Consider the following 22113-nt stretch of genomic DNA (forward strand, 5'->3'; position numbering starts at 1 on the left):
CTTCTTTCTCCTTCCCCATGAGCTATAGGTCTCACCTCCTTTCTCCTCCTCATGAGGAGGCAAAAAAGAAAAGATAAGATTGAGAGGCATCCTGGTGGCAGTAGACCAGGCACTAGGAGCACATCAGCTCTGCCAGCTAGGGGAATACAGATGCTGCTCTTGATCTTATTCTTCTATTTTGTTTTTCCCTCATGAGGAGAGGAAAGGGGGTGAGACCCATCGGAACGGGCACTGGGAATGCTGCTGGCAGCACCAGTGGGGCAAACAACCTGAACTGAGCTGAATTTGTGGAATTTATTCATTCAAAATTCAGTTTGCCCATCGCCACTGCTTTACACACACACCGCTACTCCACCTGGTTGACCTTCCCTCACCTGAGGGGGGTTGGACATGGCTCCTTCGGGGGCCTGTCAATACAAGACAGCAGGACTGTTACAGATAGAGCAATTTCCTTATGTGTTTATATTATTTTCGGCCTGAATGGTACATAAGCTCTCCAGCAGGGAGATGTGATAGATGTGAAACCTGGAAGTTCAAAAGACTGTATCGAAAATGTGCCAAACAAGTATGGACTTCTGGGACAATAAGTGTTAAGTGGATTTCCTGGGGAATTCCTAGGCAGAGATTATGAATGCAGATTTCCCCACCTCTCGTTATGCAAAAACCCAGCCTCTTGAAGCCTAAGGCAAGGGTGATTATCTGTTACAGAAAGCCAAAATCAAAGGACTGACCTGTATAAAGAAACAGCTGATTTACCCACCCTTCTTTCTGGTCTGAGATGGATATGAACTTGTAACCCCGGGGAAACCTGTAAACTTCCAGATGCTTGGTCAGAGTTGGAGTGATCTCTGGTAGCTTTTTAGCATGCATGTAGCTTCTTTTATTGTTTTAATGTTTTCCCCTTAAGAATAAATGTGCTTGTTCAGAAGAAGTTATGTGGTAATTTATAACTATGGACAATACACCAGTCATAGCCCTTGGCAAGAAAGCAAATCGCAGGCACTGGCCTTTTTAGGCTGTTTGGTGATATCACAGTATAGATCAGGGAGCGGTGCAGCCTTAAAATCCCCAGTCAAGACGGAGTGAGAGACCAGTTGCTGCCCAGGAAAAGTGATGGCTGGGACCCAGAAGCCTAAAGTACATGCCCTTTGTGGACTATGGTGGGGGAATACAGGTGCAGTTGCACGAAACTGTGACAAGGGTCACCAAACTGTTCCCCACCCCATCCTCTCCCTTTGTCCCCGTCTCCCTCCAGTTTTCTTTATTGCAATGCCCTAATCCCCTATTATCTGTAGATCTGACACCACTGCACAACTAATAACCACTCCATATAGAGTACCAAGAAATAAAAACACTACTGCTTCCATTTCAAAGACCTGTGGGTTTTTATGTATAAATAGTCATCAGTTTTCAATGCAAACATTAAAAAAAAAACCCAAATCCCAATCAAATTTTCACCCAAATAATAAATGGTTTCCACAAGCTCTCACTAATCAGTCTGGAGGGAGCTGCTGAGAATCCAGAGGGTCTGTCTCACAAGCTAACTTCAAAAGGAGAAGGAATTTTAATCACTTACGTTGTCAGAAAACAATCTGACAGTCCAGTGTCTGATTCAAGGAGGAGATGTGCATTCTCTTCACACAGAGATAGAATAATCTATTATTAGTACAAATATTATCTTGAGGTTGTCCAGACTTGCATATGTACTGTTGAAGTGCTGAGATGGGGCAATTCCATAGAATCAGAATATTCATAAGAAATAATACAAACATAATGTTCTGAATGCTGCTTTCAAGAGATTCTGTGGCCCAAGCCACAAATTTAGGAGCTACAAAGTCCAAGAAAAACATTTTTAGAATGAATTTAGGACTCATGAAAAGGGCCTGCTTAAAATACCTAGAGAACAAAATCTTCAGTTCATGAGACATGGCACTCCAAGCTTCCCCACTTTGCTAGGGTAACTCACCCATGGTCTATACCTTTTGACTTCAAATGGATATAAAATGCCATTTGAATTAATGTTTGTCTTTATATAAAGGGTCAACTAGTTGTCCAGCTGAAAGTGGATTGAGACCATCAATTCATTTCACACAAGCCACTAAACAGATGCTAACTTTTGTTTGCTATCAGCATGGTCAGATTAGATCTGAAGTGTAAGTCTCCATATGCTATTATCAATCACTTGAGCCATCCAGTAATCAACATCTAGGAGAAATCTAAACCAGTCATGATTATTTATCAATAATGTTCTCAGTGCTTTACAGACATGCAAGAAGTAATGGTCCTTGTCCCTAAGAGCTTAAAATCTACATAAAATACTTTCAGAAAGTTACTTGTGACACAAAAAGGGGAAATTCAACCTAATAGGCCAGACTTCTCTGTCAATCAAGAAATTACTTCCCTAGCTTCTATCCCAAACCTGGGGGAGAGAAAAAAAATCTGTGGTACTCTCTCCATGTACGTAGAGCTGTATATATCTATCTCAATAGGCCTTTTCCTTCCTGGAAATCGGAATCCTTCTTCAACTTGTCTGATGGTCTTTAACCAGCTGGCTATCCCTGCCCATTGATCAAGCTACAATATTGCTGGCCTAGCACTTGTGATCTGTTGTTGAAGGATGCTGAGTCAAAGTAGCATCCCAATTTGTTGGAGTTTACTCTGGAGGTGGAGCAATCCACCCATTAAAGCCTCTACATCACTCCTATCTCTGTTTCCAACCCTGTTTGAAAAGTTTAACTGCTTAAACGATAAGCCTAATCCTTATCAGTTTCTGTTAATGATTAAACTCTGCCCAGGGGCTCTGCTGTCACCCCATGCAGAGTCCCAGGGATGGGGCTGGAAGCTGGGACCTCCAGGTGCGGAGCCAGCAGTCAGGACCCCACCTAAAACATGGGGGTGCTGCAGCACCCACCGCACCTCTAATTTCCCAGTTAAACATTTAACCGTGTAACCGATAGAATTTTAATCAGTTACATGGTTATTGTTTTTACATGTTATTTACATCCCTAGCTTGAATCAGTTTCTGAACTGGTGACAAACAAGTAATAGGAAAAGGAATTTCTTGCCTCCACATTTTTTTGGTTGCATCTATGCCAATAACCACCCATCTTGCTATTGGCCTTTGACGAGCTTAAATATGTCAACGTCTCAATGTTCAGGACATGTTTAGGTTAATCTGTTATCAGGCTGTAGACACAGTTCATCTTATGGATTTTCTCAAGGAGAAAGTTAACTTGAGAGGGAAGTACTAAATGCTACAGGAGGCCAAAAATCCTCCATGATTATCATTTTCCTGAATGAAGATAGGGCACCAAATCAAGAGGCCGCTCTGAGGGAAACCAACTCACGGACTGCCTACAAAGAAGGATTTGTCATACGTCAACTAGATGACTGGATAATTTGATCCTACTTCTTCCCAAGACTGCTTTGGAGTCTCAAAAAACACCCCCAAGAGCACCCCGTTCCCCCCCCCCCCGCAAAAAAAAACAACCAAAAAACCCACAGGTAGTTGATGACTTAAAAATTAACAGGGAACTGATGTGACTCTGTTCCAATGTGAGGATTTTAGTAATGATATGTGATCCTAGTTATTATATACATGTTGTCTGGACTTGGTCAGCCAAATAAAATGTATTTGTCAGATGCAAGAGCAGGAGAGGACATATTATTACCCCTTTTCAGAAAGCTACTTTGAGATCTATGGATGAAAAACAATATATAAAGGACAGGCAACCAGTCCTGAAAAACACAAACCCAAACCTTCTGCTCAGATTGGTTACTATAAAAATCTTCTTCCCACTCCAAACTTAAACCACACACACACTTTCACCTCACCCCTCCAATACCTCCTGAACCTCTTCCACCCATCTCACCCTCCAACAGACTCCACCGTCTTTGCTCTCTCTCTGCTTCTCCATATTTCTGGAAGTGCTGAAATGCCACAAGAAAAGCATTTATGTTTATCAGGATGGCAACTTAACTCACTCATTCGCTCTCTATTTAGACACTCTTATGAGCAGCACCACAGTAGCTACATGCCTCCCAAACATTAACAATGTTGTCACAACACTCCCAATGAACTGGGCAAGTATTATCATTGTACCACCTGGGTAACCTTTTGAGGTTCACCAGTCATTATTTTGAGAACTAGTCCCTGGGGACAGGTGTTAGGATTTTAGTTTTGTAACAATATTTGTTAGTTACTGTGATACAAAATATACTTTGAACATTTATCATTTTTAAATGACAATAACAATCCACACTTTTATCTAGTGCAGCGCATTTTCCAAGCACATTACAAATATTATCTAAGTCACCTTCGTACCAACCGTATGAGGAAGAGTAACTATACTCTGGATTTTACAAATGGAGAAACTTAGAAAGAGAGAATCAAATTCAGCCCTAGCATAAGGAGGTACAACTCTCATTAGCTCAGAAAACATTGCTTCAACTTCTGCAACAGCTGAATTCAACCCAGAGAGATTAAGTGAATTTCCCAAGGCCACACAGCAAATAAGTAGAAGAGTCAGAATTAGAACTCAGGAATTGCAGGTCTTTGGTCTACTACATTATACTACCTCCTGTTCCTCTTTCATTTTTTGTTCAGCGGTATAAAGCATAGTTAGGAGTTAACTACTCCTACAAATGAATATTCATGTACTAAAATACAGGGGAGGAAAACAATTCTGATATGACTTACATGCCTTTTGTGTACAAACTGGATTATTTCTCCAATGTGCTATAGCAAATGACAGAAATATTGACTGATAATTGCTTACTCCTGCATGAAGTTATCCTTTGCCATACTGATAAGGACATACACTAAATTTCATTGACACTACATGTGTTACACTATTATCTGGGAAAATGCAAACACTGACAAGTAGTAAATGTAAATTGATTCACAACCCGAGGTGAAATTAAAACAGTCTCTTCGCTAGTCCTTTTAGCCTTCTTAACAGACAAGAGTGTGTGGTATCAGGTCAAGCGATAACCCACTATTTTCCTTATTATTGCATTTTATTTAATTATATTCTCCAATAGTATTTAATTATTAAAACAGGGTGACCCTCTCCCCCCAAAAAGACACGTAATTTCCATCAGAGAAGCTCCAAGGTTAAGTGCTAACACATTCAGAGACAGTGTTTCACAGCTCAGATCGAGTTGAGTTCTGATGTTTCTCATCTCATATTTTCAGTTCTAGTAGTTCAAGATCAAGAAATTGCTGCAAACTGAATAGGATTCCAGACACCATCACATCAAAAGAATGGAGTGTCAATATTTTTCCAACCACATAAATGAGCACAGCTACTGAGTTTCCTTCTATTCTTTGGAGAGAAACATGGGCCACTGTGTAGGATCCTTCCTAAAGCTTTGAGATGTAATCCTCCTTTCATTAATGACACACGGATGATCACACTTCTACAGTCGGACACAAAAGCTAAAAACTAAGAACTAATGCCAATAAAAGTTAAATGAGGAGTGAAAATCTTTAGGTCTAAACGTACGTATTAATTAAAATACTGTTGAGAGAGCATTATATTTATATAGATATATAACATGTCACAGTGATATCCATTTGATAAATTACATAACTCCTCACGTTATATATGTGGAGGTGTTAGCACTGGATAAACTACAAAGCCCTATGATAAATTACAGAACTATAATATGTTAGCACCTCCAGCAATGGTCAGATTTCAGTGTCCTAGGATGGATGTCACATGGACCACATTAGCACAGAACAAAATGTAGCGTTTCATATTGCGGTAACTCCAAAAATCAAAATACAGCAGCACAGGACTAAAACGATACACCAGTGAGCAGATTAAAAATAAGCAATACCTTTTAATAAGCAGCATAAACATATGTACTCTTGTGCATATATATAGGCTTGGAAGGATTACATTTTTATTGGTAAATGTCAATTTCACTGTACTCACAACCCGATTGAAAAAACGTAATCAATTTACAAATAGGCAATGTAATAAAAATGCTGCTTGAGAACTTCAGAGTTTAAGTATATTTGCTTTGTGTATTTTGACATATGTTGACAATTTGTATTTTATCGGTGATAAAACTTTAACTTTTTAAATCTGTGTCTACTGGCATTTAAATAATGGTCTGACTCTCCCATGTAACTGTGAAAATTTAAACTGATAATCAAAAAAAGCTTAAAAATAAACAAATTCTGCCAAGCCTCTGTGTGCGTGTATGCACACACACAACAATCTCTAAATCTGCAGAAGTAACTCATGCCTTTCAGTTTGCGCTTACAGCTCTAATAAGTGTTTTGAAGAGTGGATGAACAATACGTAGTAGGATCTGCTCTGGACAGGTCTCATCAACTTACTGTGTCCTACAAGCAGGGGGAGAGACCCGAAGCACACGTTCTGCTGCTCAGCAAATTTAATTCCCCCTAATAGTAACACAAGGGGCAAATCTCCATTTTGAGGCCATCTGTCACTCATAATTCTACAGTAGTGCTCCATTCATTGTGCCTAGGCCCACCACACACAAAACTTCCATTGACTGTGATGGGAGCTTCAGCTGCAGGTTTCTGTCTGTTATTTATACCTCAATAACTGGAGAAAACATTCATTATACTACTCACTACATATACTCTATAGCACAGTCCTTGCAAATAGCCCTGGAGTACAAGTGCTTATGTTTTCAGCACTTGAGACAAATTCATTTCTGAATCACTTTTAAACAAACTTCTGTTCCCCAGAATAGTAACAACTTATACATAATTAATTTATTACCCAACTTTCCCAAAAGGCTATGTCATTGTTCAGTGCAGACTTTTTCGTATTATATACAGAACAACATACATTGCCAAGTATCTGAGACAGACACACACACAAAACCACACTCATTTACCACTTCAACTTCTGCCCTTCAGGCATTTCATAAGTAATCAGCGCACAGTCCCAGGCGCATTAGGTAAGGGAACAAAAAAACAGAAATATAGCATATACCAAGGCTTTGAAATGTTAAAAGTATTGCAAAAAGCCATGACCTCCATGGAAAGCATTCCACTGCAAGCCACTTCATGGGGTTTGTTGTTATTTATTTATCAGCTTTTGAAATCTCCAAATTTGCTTAGGAGCCTCAAAATACAAGTATAAAAATGGGGCAGATCATCCTCCACTGTAAATCAATCTAAATTGAGGATGTGGCACTCAGCACCTTACAAGATGGGATCCTGAAACAGGATATTTGCATTAGCTTATAAATCTGTCATCCTCCAAGGACTCGTTTAACCTTGGTTGGAATTAGCAAAGAAATAACTGAACTCTACGGCAGAAATCCATCATGTAACATAGCTAAAAAAATCAAGATTACATTTCCATCTAAAGCAAAATGCCACGCACAAAACATTTCTGCATGCAGCTATGTCAAGCAACTGAGGGATGACTCCTTAGTCATTGATACTTTGAAATCCATTTGTTCTTCTTTTTACTTAAAGCACACTATTAATTTTTCCCTTTCTGAAATCTATTTCAAGAACAGGTCAATCCTTCAATGAAGGATCTTGCACATTCATTCTGAGGAAATGCCTTTTATCTTACTGGCACATTAAAAACTGATGAATGAAATGACCCATATTATACATGGCAGGAAATGCAATAAGGTTAGCATAATTATTTCAGAACAATTCAGAGGGGGCTGACTACCCTTTGAGGCATTTAACCAAGACAGCTTATAATTAACAAATTGATACATAATTATTTGATACATTTCTCATTCAATACTTGTTCATATCTTCAATTATTTGTTCTAAAAATTATGCAAATTAGAGTTGAGCTCAAAGAAATTATATCTGCCCCCTCCACTTTGTATATATAATCCTGACAAAGTCTTTGTAATTTACTGTGTATATCAAAGATGAAAAATAAAGCTTTGTACTTCCGGCAATGGTTCAATCTACCATTTTTTTTCACACAAAATGCCATGCAAATTGTGTCCAAAAGAAAAGTAGGGCTGCATATTCTGAACCTTCCCTGTCTTAAAACAGACTGACAATGATAGTTTTGTGCTCAACATTTGAACATGAAGGGTTGCATTTTCCAGTGGCAATATGGGGGTTTTAGCCACGTGATTCCCCTTGAAATCAGAATCATGCTGCTAAAATTTCACACAATGTTTTAAAAAGTTACCCTCTGCTCTGTATGACCTCTGCTCCAGGCAAGGCAGATCTGAGTGTAAATTACACACACACAAAAAGCCATGCAATGTAGCTCCCCTGTGCAATTTGCATTGGATTAGATAGTCTGGATCGAATTTGGACCTCGTTACACTGGTGTAATGCCTCTGGTTTTTGTGGGGTTACTGGCCCTGCATGTTCTGCTCTCACATCACCACCATAACTCCACTGACATCAATGGAACGCCAGTACAAGATTAGAATCAGCCCCAGAGATTGTATCCACAGTCACCATCTTGACATGGAATTGGATATTGTGCTGCTGTGCATGAAGGACGGGGCAGATTATGCTGTACCACTCGATACCTTTGCCACTAGAGCTGAGTGAATAATAGAACATTTTGGTGTGATGGCTGAACAGAAAAATCCAAAAAGAATTACATTTCAGGTCAACTCCAACTGGAAATTTTTCAGTTTTTCTTGCTGAAACTTAAAAAGGTAATTTCATTTTGGGTCAAACAAAACATTTAGCTTGAACCAAAATGCAATTATTTTGAAGGGTTTTTTTCGTTTCATTTCATTTTCAGGTGTGTTTTAACCTCCCCCCCCTTTGTTTTAAAACAAATTTAGTCATATTTCAAAGTGAAACATCATTTTGAAACAAAAAGTTGAAATATTGCATTTTTTAGAAGTCTAAACAAAACATTTTGTCTTTTTTAAGTAAGTCAATTTTTGGCCAAAACTGTTCGCCAGATTTGACCCTAATTCTCTAATTGTATCAGGGAACCCAAAATGGCATTTTCCAGCAAATAAATTTTGCCCAAAAATTCACCCAGATCTAGTTGCCATGTAGATGCATATATTATAGCTCTATGAGGTGATAATATATCCACAAAATATAACAATATTGATACTATAAATCAGTCATATAAACTACACGTTAGCTGGTGCTCCAAGGAAGAGCAAACAAAACCTCCTCCTCAGGCATCACTATAGAGATACCAATATAGAACAATCCTCATCATCAGGACATGCTGGTGGGGACAGTTCATTCCATTTAAGCAGGTTTTCCATTAATGGAAGATACTGTTTCATTGTTTTGTTTTGGGAGCTGCAGAACTACACAGAAAACATATCTGTCCCTTGAAAAGGTCCATGCAGTTGGGAGGAGGAACTGTCTGCACTGGGATAGGGCCTGAGCAGCTAAAGCAGAGCTATTAATATGAGCCAACCGATAGAATCAGTATTAGATTCAGGCACAGAAGAACTAAGCACCACTCGATCTGAAGTGGGGTCCCTATTAAAGAGGAGTAATTGCCACTAAATATTTAGAGTCCTGCAGCCTTTAGGCAAATCGCCCCACTGGAGATTATGGGCAGCAATATCTCTAGTGTAATGTTGTTCTCTCAGTCTCCACACTTTCCATTTTAATTCCTGGATTGCCCATATATTCACTTGACTCCTAGTGCCATGCAAATTCTCAGTGAATTGGTTGTACATGGAGAGCCTGAAATATGAAGAGACTTGCAAAGGAGAATTCCTGCCATATATTATAAATGGCCCTGAACAGTAAGAGAGAAATATCAACAGCATTGTTTTTTTGCATTTTAACAGCAACAGCTTTCCACGTAAAATTCTTTGGTCTCTCACATTCTGAAAACTCCTAAGTGTGCGTGTGTGTGTGTGTGTGTGTGGTGCTTGCCATATTATTAGGTGGCCGCACACTCAACCAGCCTAGCTACATTTCCCTGTTGTCACTCTTATCTGTGTGTGTATGTGAATGCAGCACTCATGAAAGGCATCAGACTAATAGCACTAAAGAAGACTAGAATTCTTCAGTGAAACAATTTTTTCTTCAGAAAATGCTGATTCCCTGAAATAGAGACAGACCGTCTGATTCCCCGCCCCCAACAGCTGGTGATCTGGGCGCTCGGCCTCAGGCACAGCAGGGACTTGAACCCAGATCTCCCAAATCTTAGGTGAGTGTCCTAACCAGGCTATTGGCTATTCTGGGGTAGGTGTGTGTCTAGTGTTTTCACTCCAATGCAAAACAAATTTCAAAAAATCACATCCCCAAATGTTGGGAGATTCATCCCTTTAGGGCACAAACATTTTACAACCCCACTTTCAAGATTCCTTATTTCTGATGTAAAGAAGTTTCAAAAATAAAAGCGAGGAGACACCAAATTTGTATGAATGTAAGGAACTTTGAGACTAATATAGGTGACATCCCTTGAACTGAGGCCCATTTGAGAGAGATGACCCTAATCTAAAAGCATTACTTCTAGTCTGTGTGATTTCCATGCCAGTTCACTCTTTGGACTCTCTTATCTAATTGGTTTTTATACTGTAGACATTTGCCCACAGAGAAATATGCTAACCCTTCCAAATTCATTTGCCATAGACCACTATACTGCCATAAGATGGTTATTCTGCCTCTTACAGAAGCCTCCCTGCATGGCTTGCTGCTGTTACGTACATCCAGGAGCATATATTTAGATGTGAATATTCTTTCTAATTAAAGGAAATATAATACTTAAGCCCACCAGGGCTTGCTCTACTCTTGATGAGTATGTAACTCCCAATAAAGTATTGCATGTAGACTTTTAATTTAGTGGTTTTTGCCCAACCACAAAGAAGTTTCCATAGAATAAAACCCCATGTAGACCACTTGTGTTTTTAAAAGTGTGGAGAATAGTTTGAGATTGTATTTTGTAGTTTCCAGGCCTGCCTCTATCTCCTAGTTAAAGCAGGTGGCCAGGGTGCTGATCTGATGATGTAGGGGGAGAGGAGAAGTTGGCAAAGAAACGCCCCCGGGCAAATTTTTAGAGTAACATTGCACATGTCTATGTGCACACCCACATTGCATGTGTGCGGGGTTGGAAGCACCCAAATCAGGTGTGTTCAGAGAGCTGTGTGTGCACCCAATCCTAACTTGAGCATGTGCATTGGGCTGTGGGCTTGTTCAGCTGTAGATATTTGGGCCAGTAAAGGCTAGGAAAGCTCTTCTGCTGATAGAAATGGTGCCCTCCGGCTCTCCCATTGAGCAGCCAGTTTGGACAGACAGGGATGTGGGGGACTGACTCTGAGTGCTGTTGGAAGGGAGGAAGCACTGAGCTGAAAGAGAGGGCTGCTGGCGAAGGTTGCTCTGATAGGCTGGGCGGGCTTCTGTAGCTGCACTGAAAGCAGGGAGGAGGAGAAAAGCCTTTGCGATGCCCATGGTGGGACAGCTAGAAGAGCCAGCTCTTTCTCCCAGCGGAAGCTAAAGCATGCTTCCCTCACCTGTTTCTCTCCTGCCACCTGCACGTGTCTCTGGATGTGGAGGCAGGAGCTGCAAAACAAAAAATGCAATCCCCAAGTATTTTTCCACATTAAAAACAATACACCCAAGTTGGTTGGGTCTTGCGCTGTGGAAACATTCTCCTCATTAAAAAATGTACCTAGGCTAGAGAGACCTCACTTGAATACCATCATTAAGGTCCAAACCTACTCACTTTACATCAGCTCCTACAGCCCTCAACAGGAGCTTTACATGATCAAAGTGAGCAGGATTTGGCCTGTAATGTTAATGTGGGTCATACTTGTACCTCAGCAGGAGATTATACCTTACAGTATGGAAAAAATATCACATTAAGACCATGACCCTACAATGGTGTTTACACAGGCAGGCCCCTTCCCCTGCTGGAGCTCCACTAAATATAATAGGAATTCATGAGGGTGCAGGGTCTGCCGTCCTGCAGCCCATTGCAGGACTGGGAACTAGGAGAGCATCGTAAAGAAAAGAATGGTCTTACCACTTCTGGGAGCAACTTCATCGCAAGGTCATGGATGGCTTTGACCACTATACATACAGCTGAAAGAAGAAATATCACACCCAAGATGACACAGGCTCTGAAAAGAAAGAAAAGTTGAGAGCTTATTTGGAGCTTTCAGACCTTCTGATTAACAACACAGTGGACAACATTAATGATCCTTGATATGGAGGAGCTAAAGAATGAGGGCTTGGATTAAAGGCTGGAACCAGAAGAGAATCCCAATTCCTTTTCACTTCTTAAATGCTGGACAAGAGTTGGAAAAGATTTGGCAAGAATAGCTCTGACTCTGTGTGGACAGGCCTCTCCAGTCTAAATCCCCTTTCTTACTGGAGGATGATGGGAAGATATTTGGAGGATCTAGATGGTAACATCACAGGAACCTGACACCTGAGCTGCAGTTGTCTCTTCCCCAACTTGAAGGAAGAGAAGATTATGAATCCCAACTGGTAACCAGAAGAGCTATGTTTCAGGTTTTATTATCTTACAGGATGTCCATGGATCTAGTAATGCCTAGAAGCCCCAAACAGGGATCAGAGTCCTATTGTGCTAGGTGATGCACAGAACTAAAGTACAAAGGCAGTCCCTACCCAAAAAAATACAATCTTGTTGTATGCCAAAACAAAACAGGTGAAGAAGGCAAACAAAGGGAGCTAGAGGGATGAAGAGAGAATGAGGCAACAGTGAAACAAGCACGTTTTGAACAGGAAGTAGTCATAGTTCAGACTTACAATGCACACAATGGCCACTCCCAATTTCAAAGCAAGAACAGAGACAAAACTCCTATTTCTGATCCAAAAACACAGGGCCCCACCTCCTTGAATTGGAAGAGACTCGCCTTCTGCAGTTAGTAGTATAGGGCACGGACACACAGCTGATTCCTTCCAGTAGAGGAAAGTGGTGCACCCAAATACTAATCCATCCATTACAGTATCAATACATTTATAGCAATACTCAGTTTGATTCTCTTGGTAAATCTACTTTATTAGAAGTATTCTGTAGTCGGTACATAAGAAGTATATAAAATACAGCAACAGCAAATTTAAAACAGTACAATATTTAAAATGCTAAATATTTGTAGAAATCGGATTGCTACAAATATATTTTTCTTTAAACTTTGCTAAAAGAAAGTAGCAATTTTCTTTGTCCGGTATTCAGTGTCTTGGCGCCTATCTGTTAGAACAATCTGAGGATGCTATAATTAGAACAGCACTGTGCTACTATTTTTAACAATTTAGACATCAGCCCATCTGGCAGTTTGGCAAAACATGTTACATTCACATCAAGCTCGGTTTAGGGACTGCAATGTGATTGCATTGCTCTGCTAAGGTCAAGAAATGCAGGTGCAGCAATGGGGTAGATGCAGCATTCCAGCACTTCGTTCACTAACAGAAGCAGAGGGTCAGATCCTGAAGTGCACTGAGGCCACTTTCCACCACCCCCTTGACAATCTCTGGCCACGGAAACTTTGAGTAAAGGATGCAGTGAGGATCACCTTTATGCCAGGATGCTCCTGCAGTGGTCCAGCGCCAACAAAGAGGCTCGTATGTCACGCATCCTTCTTGCTGATGGGGTAACAGGGACTTGGTAACTGGAAAGGAGGACACAACTTTGCTACACTAGTCCTGGAGTAGGTGTTCGGCTTTTTGAGGTGTTTGCAGCCTGGGGTAGGTTGAGCAGGCCCTCTTAGTCTGCTCTACCACAGTACATGGTGGAAAGTGTGCAACTGGGCGCTTTACCCCACCTTTGCACACCACTCCCAGACGTCTGCTTTGTGCATTTTAAGAGTACCCAAGATCTGCCAGTAACCTTTAGGTAGAGGAATAAGCAAGTAGGATGGATTCTATGCAGATCTGGAGCACTAGGTCATCATCAGCCTGCATGGTTTTACACTGACAAGTCTGATTTGCAGAGGAGATGTAATAATGAAAGCAAAGTAGATCATTTCCGAAGGGGAGTGAAGACTTGCAAAGGAGAAAATAGAGGGACAGTGAGACATCTCATCACGGGTTTCCTAAAAGCTCCTGGTTCAATAGTTGACTAACTCTCCTAGATTGATAATTTCACTTCATCAGAATGAATCAGTGAAAAGGAATATAATCAGGACCTTCTACACTCAGTATGAGGTGGAAAAGTTTTTTTATTTTCAATATCACCTTCATGTGTAGTATTAGATATTTTATTTCATAATTTAGCATTGATGTAAGGTGTCTCACATTAAATAAATCCAGGAGGTAGGTACCATAAGTGTGATTGTTCCCATTTAATGGATGAGGAAGCTGAGACCAGGGACCAAATTCTACTCACATAGGTGTAAAGAAAGAGTTGTGTCATTTATTGAGAGCAGATTTGACCCACAGAGATTGAGCAACTTGCCTAAGGTCACCCACTGAGTCAGTGGCAGAGCCAGGCACATCTTTATTTCATGCAGGACCATGCTGCTGACTTTTTATTTAAAACAAAAGTTAGGGGGAAAATTTTATTGTTATTCCTGACAGGTTAAACCCCAGTCAATATAAATGCATGTGCTGGAATCAATTTGCCCCTGCTAGTCTAGACTGTAAATTACACTTCCCTGTATCAATAGGCACTGCTCCACCCAAGGGGATTCTCCCTCAGGGAAGGGGATATATTCTTTCTACCATGCCTTCCCTTAGTAGTTCTGGGGAAGGCACTTTTAACTGACACCAAGGGCTCCACAACACAGACTGCCTAGCGGGCTCACTGAATCAGTGCATGCCTTGGCCACATTAGCTACATCTTTTTCTTGGCCAGTGTTGCCCAGTTTGGGGTTGTTCTGAACACTGCAAGTACTCTCACCCCAACTCAGCAAACCCAACTCCCAGTGCCTTGTACCATTGGTTATACCAGGAGAAGCAAACACAATGTAATCTATCCTTGAGCTGTTTGTCTTGCTCCCTGGAAAACCTGTGACCACTGGTAAGTGGTGCATGACTTGGGATCTTAACCAAACTGTTTTGAACACATATAAAGCTTCAATTGAAACTGTGTCTAAAGATTTGGGTTGGTTATGATTGTGTCATAAAAGATCCCTCTGCTTCTACTTAAATTGAAACAGTAAAAAAGAAAAGGAATACAAGGGAGAAATAGTGGGACAAAATGGGTAAGAGATGTTAATGACATAATAATTAAAATGTCAGTAGCAGGGAGAAATGTAGTTTTGTCTGTTGGTTTGAGTCAGCATTCAGTCATCTTATTTTGCAAAGATAGTATATCGGCTGTGAGACTCTGCAGCCATACAAAATTCATGAGTATCTTTACGTGTATAGTGCAATACTTAATGGCTAAAGTACACCTCTCTCTTCTTCCTGAGTACATTAATTTGTCTGCAACAAAGCTATATCATCTTCTTTGAACTACCCATTTGCCAGGAAACAAAATCTTGTCTAGACTAGAAATCATACAAAATTCCACTTAAAAAAAAATGTGCAAAATGAAGAAGCCTTGAAAAATTAACACAAATTTTTAACTGTAATACAAAATAATAGTACTGTAATTTTACTCGTTTACTTGCTTTATATCTATTTTCAAACCATCCAAACTATAAAAACTATAGTACAAGTATGTTAACTCCCATCTGCTAACAATTATTTGACTACTTTGCAACTAAATAAAATGTTTCCAGATACTAGTGCAGTCTGCTAGTACTAAGGTGCTAGGCAAATACAATTTCATTGGTTCTCTGTTATGAGTCTGGATGAGCCAGCTCACATTACTAAATAATTGCAAGCCAGATGGGAAGTTGTCTACAGAATTACATATAAAAAGGTACGTCTACGTGGCATTCTCTTTTTGGTTGTGTGCAGAGTACATATATGGCTAGCCCCACTAGCATGGATATAACTAGCAGTGTAGATGGTGATGCACCGCTTGGGTGAGTAAAGACACTGCTGAATCCTCTGGGTGTATGTACCCTACAGGATTCTCTACTCACATAAGTACTGCCTGCCGCAACTACACTGATACTTTTAGCAGTGTAAAAAGCAAAGGAGTACTTGTGGTACATTAGAGACTAACCAATTTATTTGAGCATAAGCTTTCGTGAGACTAACCAATTTATTTGAGCATACAGACTAACACGGCTGCTACGCTGAAACCTGTCTTTAGCAGTGTAGTGGCACACTGCCTCCCCACTGCTGGAGGCTTTCGCCACCACAGGGAAAGACTCCAGCAGCTGGGAAAGACGCCATCACCAGGGAGACAGCAGGGAAGGACAGGCAGTGAACCTTTCCCTGCCACAGTGAAAGACTCCGTCAGAGGGGAAAGGTTCCAGAAGCTCCCTGCAGTGGGGAAAGTTACACACCACCCTGTGAACAAAGTCTGCATTTCACTGAAGCATGTAATTATCCACACCCTACACACTGCCGCAAGAGGCATGCAGTGTAGACATAGCCAAAATGTACAAAGGAGGATCACTGCAGTTCTGAGACTTGATTCAAAACCTACTGAAGACTTTTCATGGGAGTTTTTCCACTGACTACAATGGGAATTGGACTGGGCCCACAGCAAATAGTAGCGCTCTCTCTTTCTCTCTATGTGAATGCTCACAGAAATTAGTATATAGCGTAGTGACATTGCCCAATGAATCTCATCCATAGCTAGTGTACATATTCCCCAGCAAAACAACTTTAAGAGTGGGCAAAAGTTCTGAAGAATTGTTGGTTACTTCAGAGAATCACCTCATTTAGAATGTTGAATTTTAAAAAAAACTTTTCAACCATTTGAAAGGCAGGAAACTCGGAATTAAAGTTCAAATAAAAAAAAATGTTGGAAAGTCAGAGCATTCAAGATCACCACCACACTGTGTGGCTGACGTGGCTTTATCTGTATTACATCTGATTTTTGAATCTTTGAATTGTCTTTCCTTCTTCATGTGTGTTGAGCGAAATGCTTAACCATTCTCCGTGATATATAGGAACCATTTTCCTCAGAACTGATCAGTGTAGTCACCTCTGGGGAAGGAGCGCAGCCCACACGTCACACCACTTGATGGAAGTGCAGTGAACAAGCATACCATATTTAGCTGAATTGCCAGGAGAGCTGAAGAATTGAGGGTAATGAATTAGCCGTGCTGAAATTCTGCCCTGTTACTGGGATTAATGCTGCTACCTTTCTTGCTGACATTAATGCTGCTACTCTTCTCAAGAGTGTCAGGGCATTTTTAAGGACCTTAGTTTTTTCTCTCTTCTGTAATAAACTACCAGCAGCATAGTGCCGTGCTCCCACACTCAGGTATTAGTTCTGAACAGTAGACACTCAGAGGAAAGAGTTCAATTTACTGAATTGCTAACATTACTTCTTGCAGCACCTATTTCCCTCAGAAATCTTCTATCCAAATATTAACCAGACATGAATCTGCTTAGGTTGAGGTGTGACAAAAGGATTTTTAGAACATTGACATTTTTTAAAAGTAGCAAAAAAACATTGCTCTAACATTCTTCCACCTATCTACTACTCAAACCAATAGCTCTGTAGTGGGAAATGACTTGAGTGTAACAATGGCAGGAGTCTATTATGATATTTAAATATATCAGATGTGAATAGTGATTGAAAAGCATCTTCTTTCTTGTAAAAAGTCCTTTACCATATATTGATGAGCGAGATTTATGGAAGTCTAAGGAAACCATGAGGGTCATTTGAATCAATAAGATGCATTTTACAAATTCTTTAAGTATTTAGATTAAAAGTCAATGAAGTATGGTTTTATTTGTTCCTTTTAAACAAATACATAACGGAAATTCACACAAGGCAAATTAAGTTCAAAAATACATTCAAGGCCAAAAAAAGCAGGGTGACTATTGTAAACTGTATCCATTAAAATATGGACACAAGGCATTTGTCTGTGCAAGTTACACGGTGTGAAATATGTCACTGTCCCCACAAATGGGTACTTATGTTTACAATTCCCAGTTTAGGAACTGATCCTGCACGTTTTTTCTTGAGCAGAATTCCTATTGATGTCAACAGAGGATCAGTCCTTTCATAAGTGTTGCACAAGCATGGCTGCATTTTAAGAGGTCAGGTCTGATATCTGGACCCTAGAAGTCATACTTAGCAGGATAAAAGTCTGGACATTCAAAGGTAAGTCTGGGAATTCTGTTTTTAATGTGCTGCATTATCCTTAAGTATTGCAGTTGTCTACAAACAAGAAGTGATGCTCATTACCATATGCAGGAGTTAGAATTCCAGGATATAATGGAATATATTAAGGATGGAATTTCATCCTTAACTCCTGATTTTATTTGGTGTTCTTAATTTGTTTCATAGAATCATAGAATATCAGGGTTGGAAGGGACCTCAGGAGATCATCTAGTCCAACCGCCTGCTCAAAGCAGGACCAAACCCCAACTAAATCATCCCAGCAAGTGCTTTGTCAAGCCTGACCTTAAAAACCTCTAAGGAAGGAGATTCCACCATTCCAGTGTTTCACCACTCTCCTAGTGAAAAAGTTTTTCCTAATATCCAACCTAAACCTCCCCCACTGCAACTTGAGACCATAACTCCTTGTTCTGTCATCAGCTACCACTGAGAACAGTCTAGATCCATCCTCTTTGGAACCCCCTTTCAGGTAGTTGAAAGCAGCTATCAAATCCCCCCTCATTCTTCTCTTCCGCAGACTAAACAATCCCAGTTCCCTCAGCCTCTCCTCATAAATCATGTGTTCTAGTCCCCTAATCATTTTTGTTGCCCTCCGCTGGACTCTTTCCAATTTTTCCATATCCTTCTTGCAGTGTGGGGCCCAAAACTGGACACAGTACTCCAGATAAGGCCTCACCAATGTCGAATAGAGGGGAACGATCATGTCCCTCGATCTGCTGGCAATGCCCCTACATATACATCCCAAAATGCCATTGACCTTCTTGACAACAAGGGCACACTGTTGACTTATATCCAGCTGCTCGCCACCGTAACCCCGAGGTCCTTTTCTGCAGAACTGCTGCCGAGCCATTCTATCCCTAGTCTGTAGTGGCGCAAGGGATTCTTCCGTCCTAAGTGCAGGACTCTGCACTTGTCCTTGTTGAACCTCATCAGATTTCTTTTGGCCCAATCCTCTAATTTGTCTAGGGCCCTCTGTATCCTATCCCTACCCTCCAGTGTATCTACCTCTCCTCCCAGTTTAGTGTCATCGGCAAACTTGCTGAGGGTGCAATCCACACCATCCTCCAGATCATTTATGAAGATAATGAACAAAACCGGCCCGAGGACTGACCCTTGGGGCATTCCACTTGATACTGGCTGCCAACTAGACATGGAGCCATTGATTACTACCCGTTGAGCCCGACAATCCAGCCAACTTTCTATCCACCTTATAGTCCATTCATCCAGCCCATACTTCTTTAACTTGCTGGCAAGAATACTGTGGGAGACCGTGTCAAAAGCTTTGCTAAAGTCAAGGAACAACATGTCCACTGCTTTCCCCTCATCCACAGAGCCAGTTACCTCGCATCCACAGAGCCAGTTACCTTGTCATAGAAGGCAATTAGATTAGTCAGGCATGACTTGCCCTTGGTGAATCCATGCTGACTGTTCCTGATCACTTTCCTCTCCTCTAAGTGCTTCAGAATTGATTCCTTGAGGACCTGCTCCATGATTTTTCCAGGGACTGAGGTGAGGCTGACTGGCCTGTAGTTCCCAGGAGCCTCCTTTTTCCCTTTTTTAAAGATTGGCACTACATTAGCCTTTCTCCAGTCGTCCGGGACTTCCCCCGATCACCATGAGTTTTCAAAGATAATGGCCAATGGCTCTGCAATCACATCCGCCAACTCCTTTAGCACTCTCGGATGCAGCGCATCCGGCCCCATGGACTTGTGCTCATCCAGCTTTTCTAAATCGTCCCGAACCACTTCTTTCTTCACAGAGGGCTGGTCACCTCCTCCCCATGCTGTGCTGCCCAGTGCAGTAGTCTGGGAGCTGACCTTGTTTGTGAAGACAGAGGCAAAAAAAGCATTGCGTACATTAGCTTTTTCCACATCTTCTGTCACAAGGGTGCCTCCCTCATTCAGTAAGGAGCCCACACTTTCCTTGACTTTCTTCTTGTTGCTAACATACCTGAAGAAACCCTTCTTGTTACTCTTATCATCTCTTGCTAGCTGCAACTCCAGGTGTGATTTGGCCTTCCTGATTTCCCTCCTGCATACCTGAGCAATATTTTTATACTCCTCCCTCGTCATTTGTCCAATCTTCCACTTCTTGTAAGCTTCTTTTTTTTGTTTAAGATCAGGAAGGATTTCACTGTTAAGACAAGCTGGTTGCCTGGCATATTTACTATTCTTTCTACACATCGGGATGGTTTGTCCCTGTAACCTCAATAAGGATTCTTTAAAATACAGCCAGCTCTCCTGGACTCCTTTCCCCCTCATGTTATTCTCCCAGGGGATCCTGCCAATCAGTTCCCTGAGGGAGTCAAAGTCTGCTTTTCTGAAGTCCAGGGTCCGTATTCTGCTGCTCTCCTTTCTTCCCTGCGTCAGGATCCTGAACTCGACCATCTCATGCTCACTGCCTCCCAGGTTCCCATCCACTTTAGCTTCCCCTACTAATTCTTCCCCATTTGTGAGCAGCACATCAAGAAGAGCTCTGACCCTAGTTGGTTCCTCCAGCACTTGCACCAGGAAAGTCATACTATTTGATGTAGGCTGGCAAAGTTACAATATTGCTCTATAATAACTGGATATGTTTGCTCAGAAAGGCTGGAGTGCTAAATATTTCTCTTTCCCCTTATTTTTAAGTCTCTCGAAAAGAAATTAAAATCTAAATGCACCATATTAAATGGTGGAAAAAACAAAAGTGCATTTTCTTGTAAAATATGGGAGTAAATCATATTTCTTATTTGGTATGTTAAAATTTAAACTCTTCACTTCGTTTTACCCAAAAATAAAGGTGTTATTCCTTTGACACAGCCTAAGTAGAGAGACTGTGCTGTGTTTATTCTGCAGCCCCTCGTGTGAAAGTTAATATATGAGCAGCTCACTGAGCAGTCAACAAATCATTATGAGCCCAGGATAATTTATCACTGCAGCTGTGTCAGGTAACGGCAAAGATCTAATGAAAAACCCATGAAGCTGAGTTAGCTTCATGTGGTCTCTGTGGCCTATAGAATGTAGAATTCTGAAAGGCTTGGATATGTTCTAAATTGGGGACACGGAGTGCAGGGACACAAAGAAACAGTTTAAAAGAAAATGCACATTCATAGTTTGCCAGGCTGGTTTGCTAAAATGACAGAAAGACAAGTTTGTTGGAGTCTTTTAGGAAACAAAACAGTTTACAAAATAATATAGTTCAGAAAGGACGAGCCAAAAACTACTCTCTGAAACGCCAATTTATGGTCAGTTTTTCTGCCAATTACAGCTCAAGAGAGGATGAAGTTAGGGCTGTCAAGCGATTAAAAAAATTAATCGCAATTAATCGCACTGTTAAACAATAATAGAATACCATTTATTTATGTATTTAATTTAAATAAATAAAATAAATATTTAAATTTAATTTAAATAAATATTTAAATCTTCATTTAATCTTCAAGATAATATAGCAATTTTCCCTTCTAAAGTACCTCGTTATATTGTTGATCACTTACTCAAATGAGTAGTCTCATTAGAGCCAATGGGATTACTCACTTACATTAATAGTGTTCAGTGAGACCTGCAATGATTTGCTACAATTTTGTAAAGACTTGTACATACCCCCACAAGGAAACAGGCAAATCCTGCTATAAATTACACCAGAGTAAATTTGGAGTAACTACTCCAGTGTAAGTGAGAGCACAAATTTATCTGATATAGTCTGACTGCTGTGAAACACCTATTGCAAGACTTTTCCCTACCTAAATATCATCCCACTGGCTTTTTGGCAAATTGAATGCACTGACACAGTGCCTAACAGGGTATATAATGAAGCCCTTGGTAATTACTATTCACAAAACATTTGCTTTGATAGCAGCAGAGGTGTTGCAACACAATTAAGGTTTCAGAAAAAACGTAGAGATGCATCTGAATGCAATCTGTATAAATGTTTTACTTTAAACTCGCCAGTTCATGGATACTGTTTTAGTTTTTTTTCTCCTCATGTACTGAGTAAGATGTCTTTCATATACTGGAATCAATTTTATCAGCATTCTTCAGGTTCATTAGAATAGTCA

At 40.6% G+C, this 22113-nt stretch overlaps 1 protein-coding gene across 1 annotated transcript in view; it reads right to left on the minus strand.

Moving 5' to 3' along the window:
- The window catches only part of TMEM163 (transmembrane protein 163), a 158229-nt gene that overhangs the window by 31096 nt on the left and 105020 nt on the right, over positions 1 to 22113 (minus strand). The window contains exon 5 of the mRNA XM_084643054.1: positions 11943 to 12039. Within this exon, the coding sequence (XP_084499180.1) occupies positions 11943 to 12039 (97 nt within the window). The remainder of the gene's footprint in view (positions 1 to 11942; positions 12040 to 22113) is intronic.

The sequence above is a fragment of the Lepidochelys olivacea genome, assembly GCF_965140295.1.
Source record: "Lepidochelys olivacea isolate rLepOli2 genome assembly, chromosome: 11".
Taxonomy (NCBI): Eukaryota; Metazoa; Chordata; order Testudines; family Cheloniidae; genus Lepidochelys; species Lepidochelys olivacea.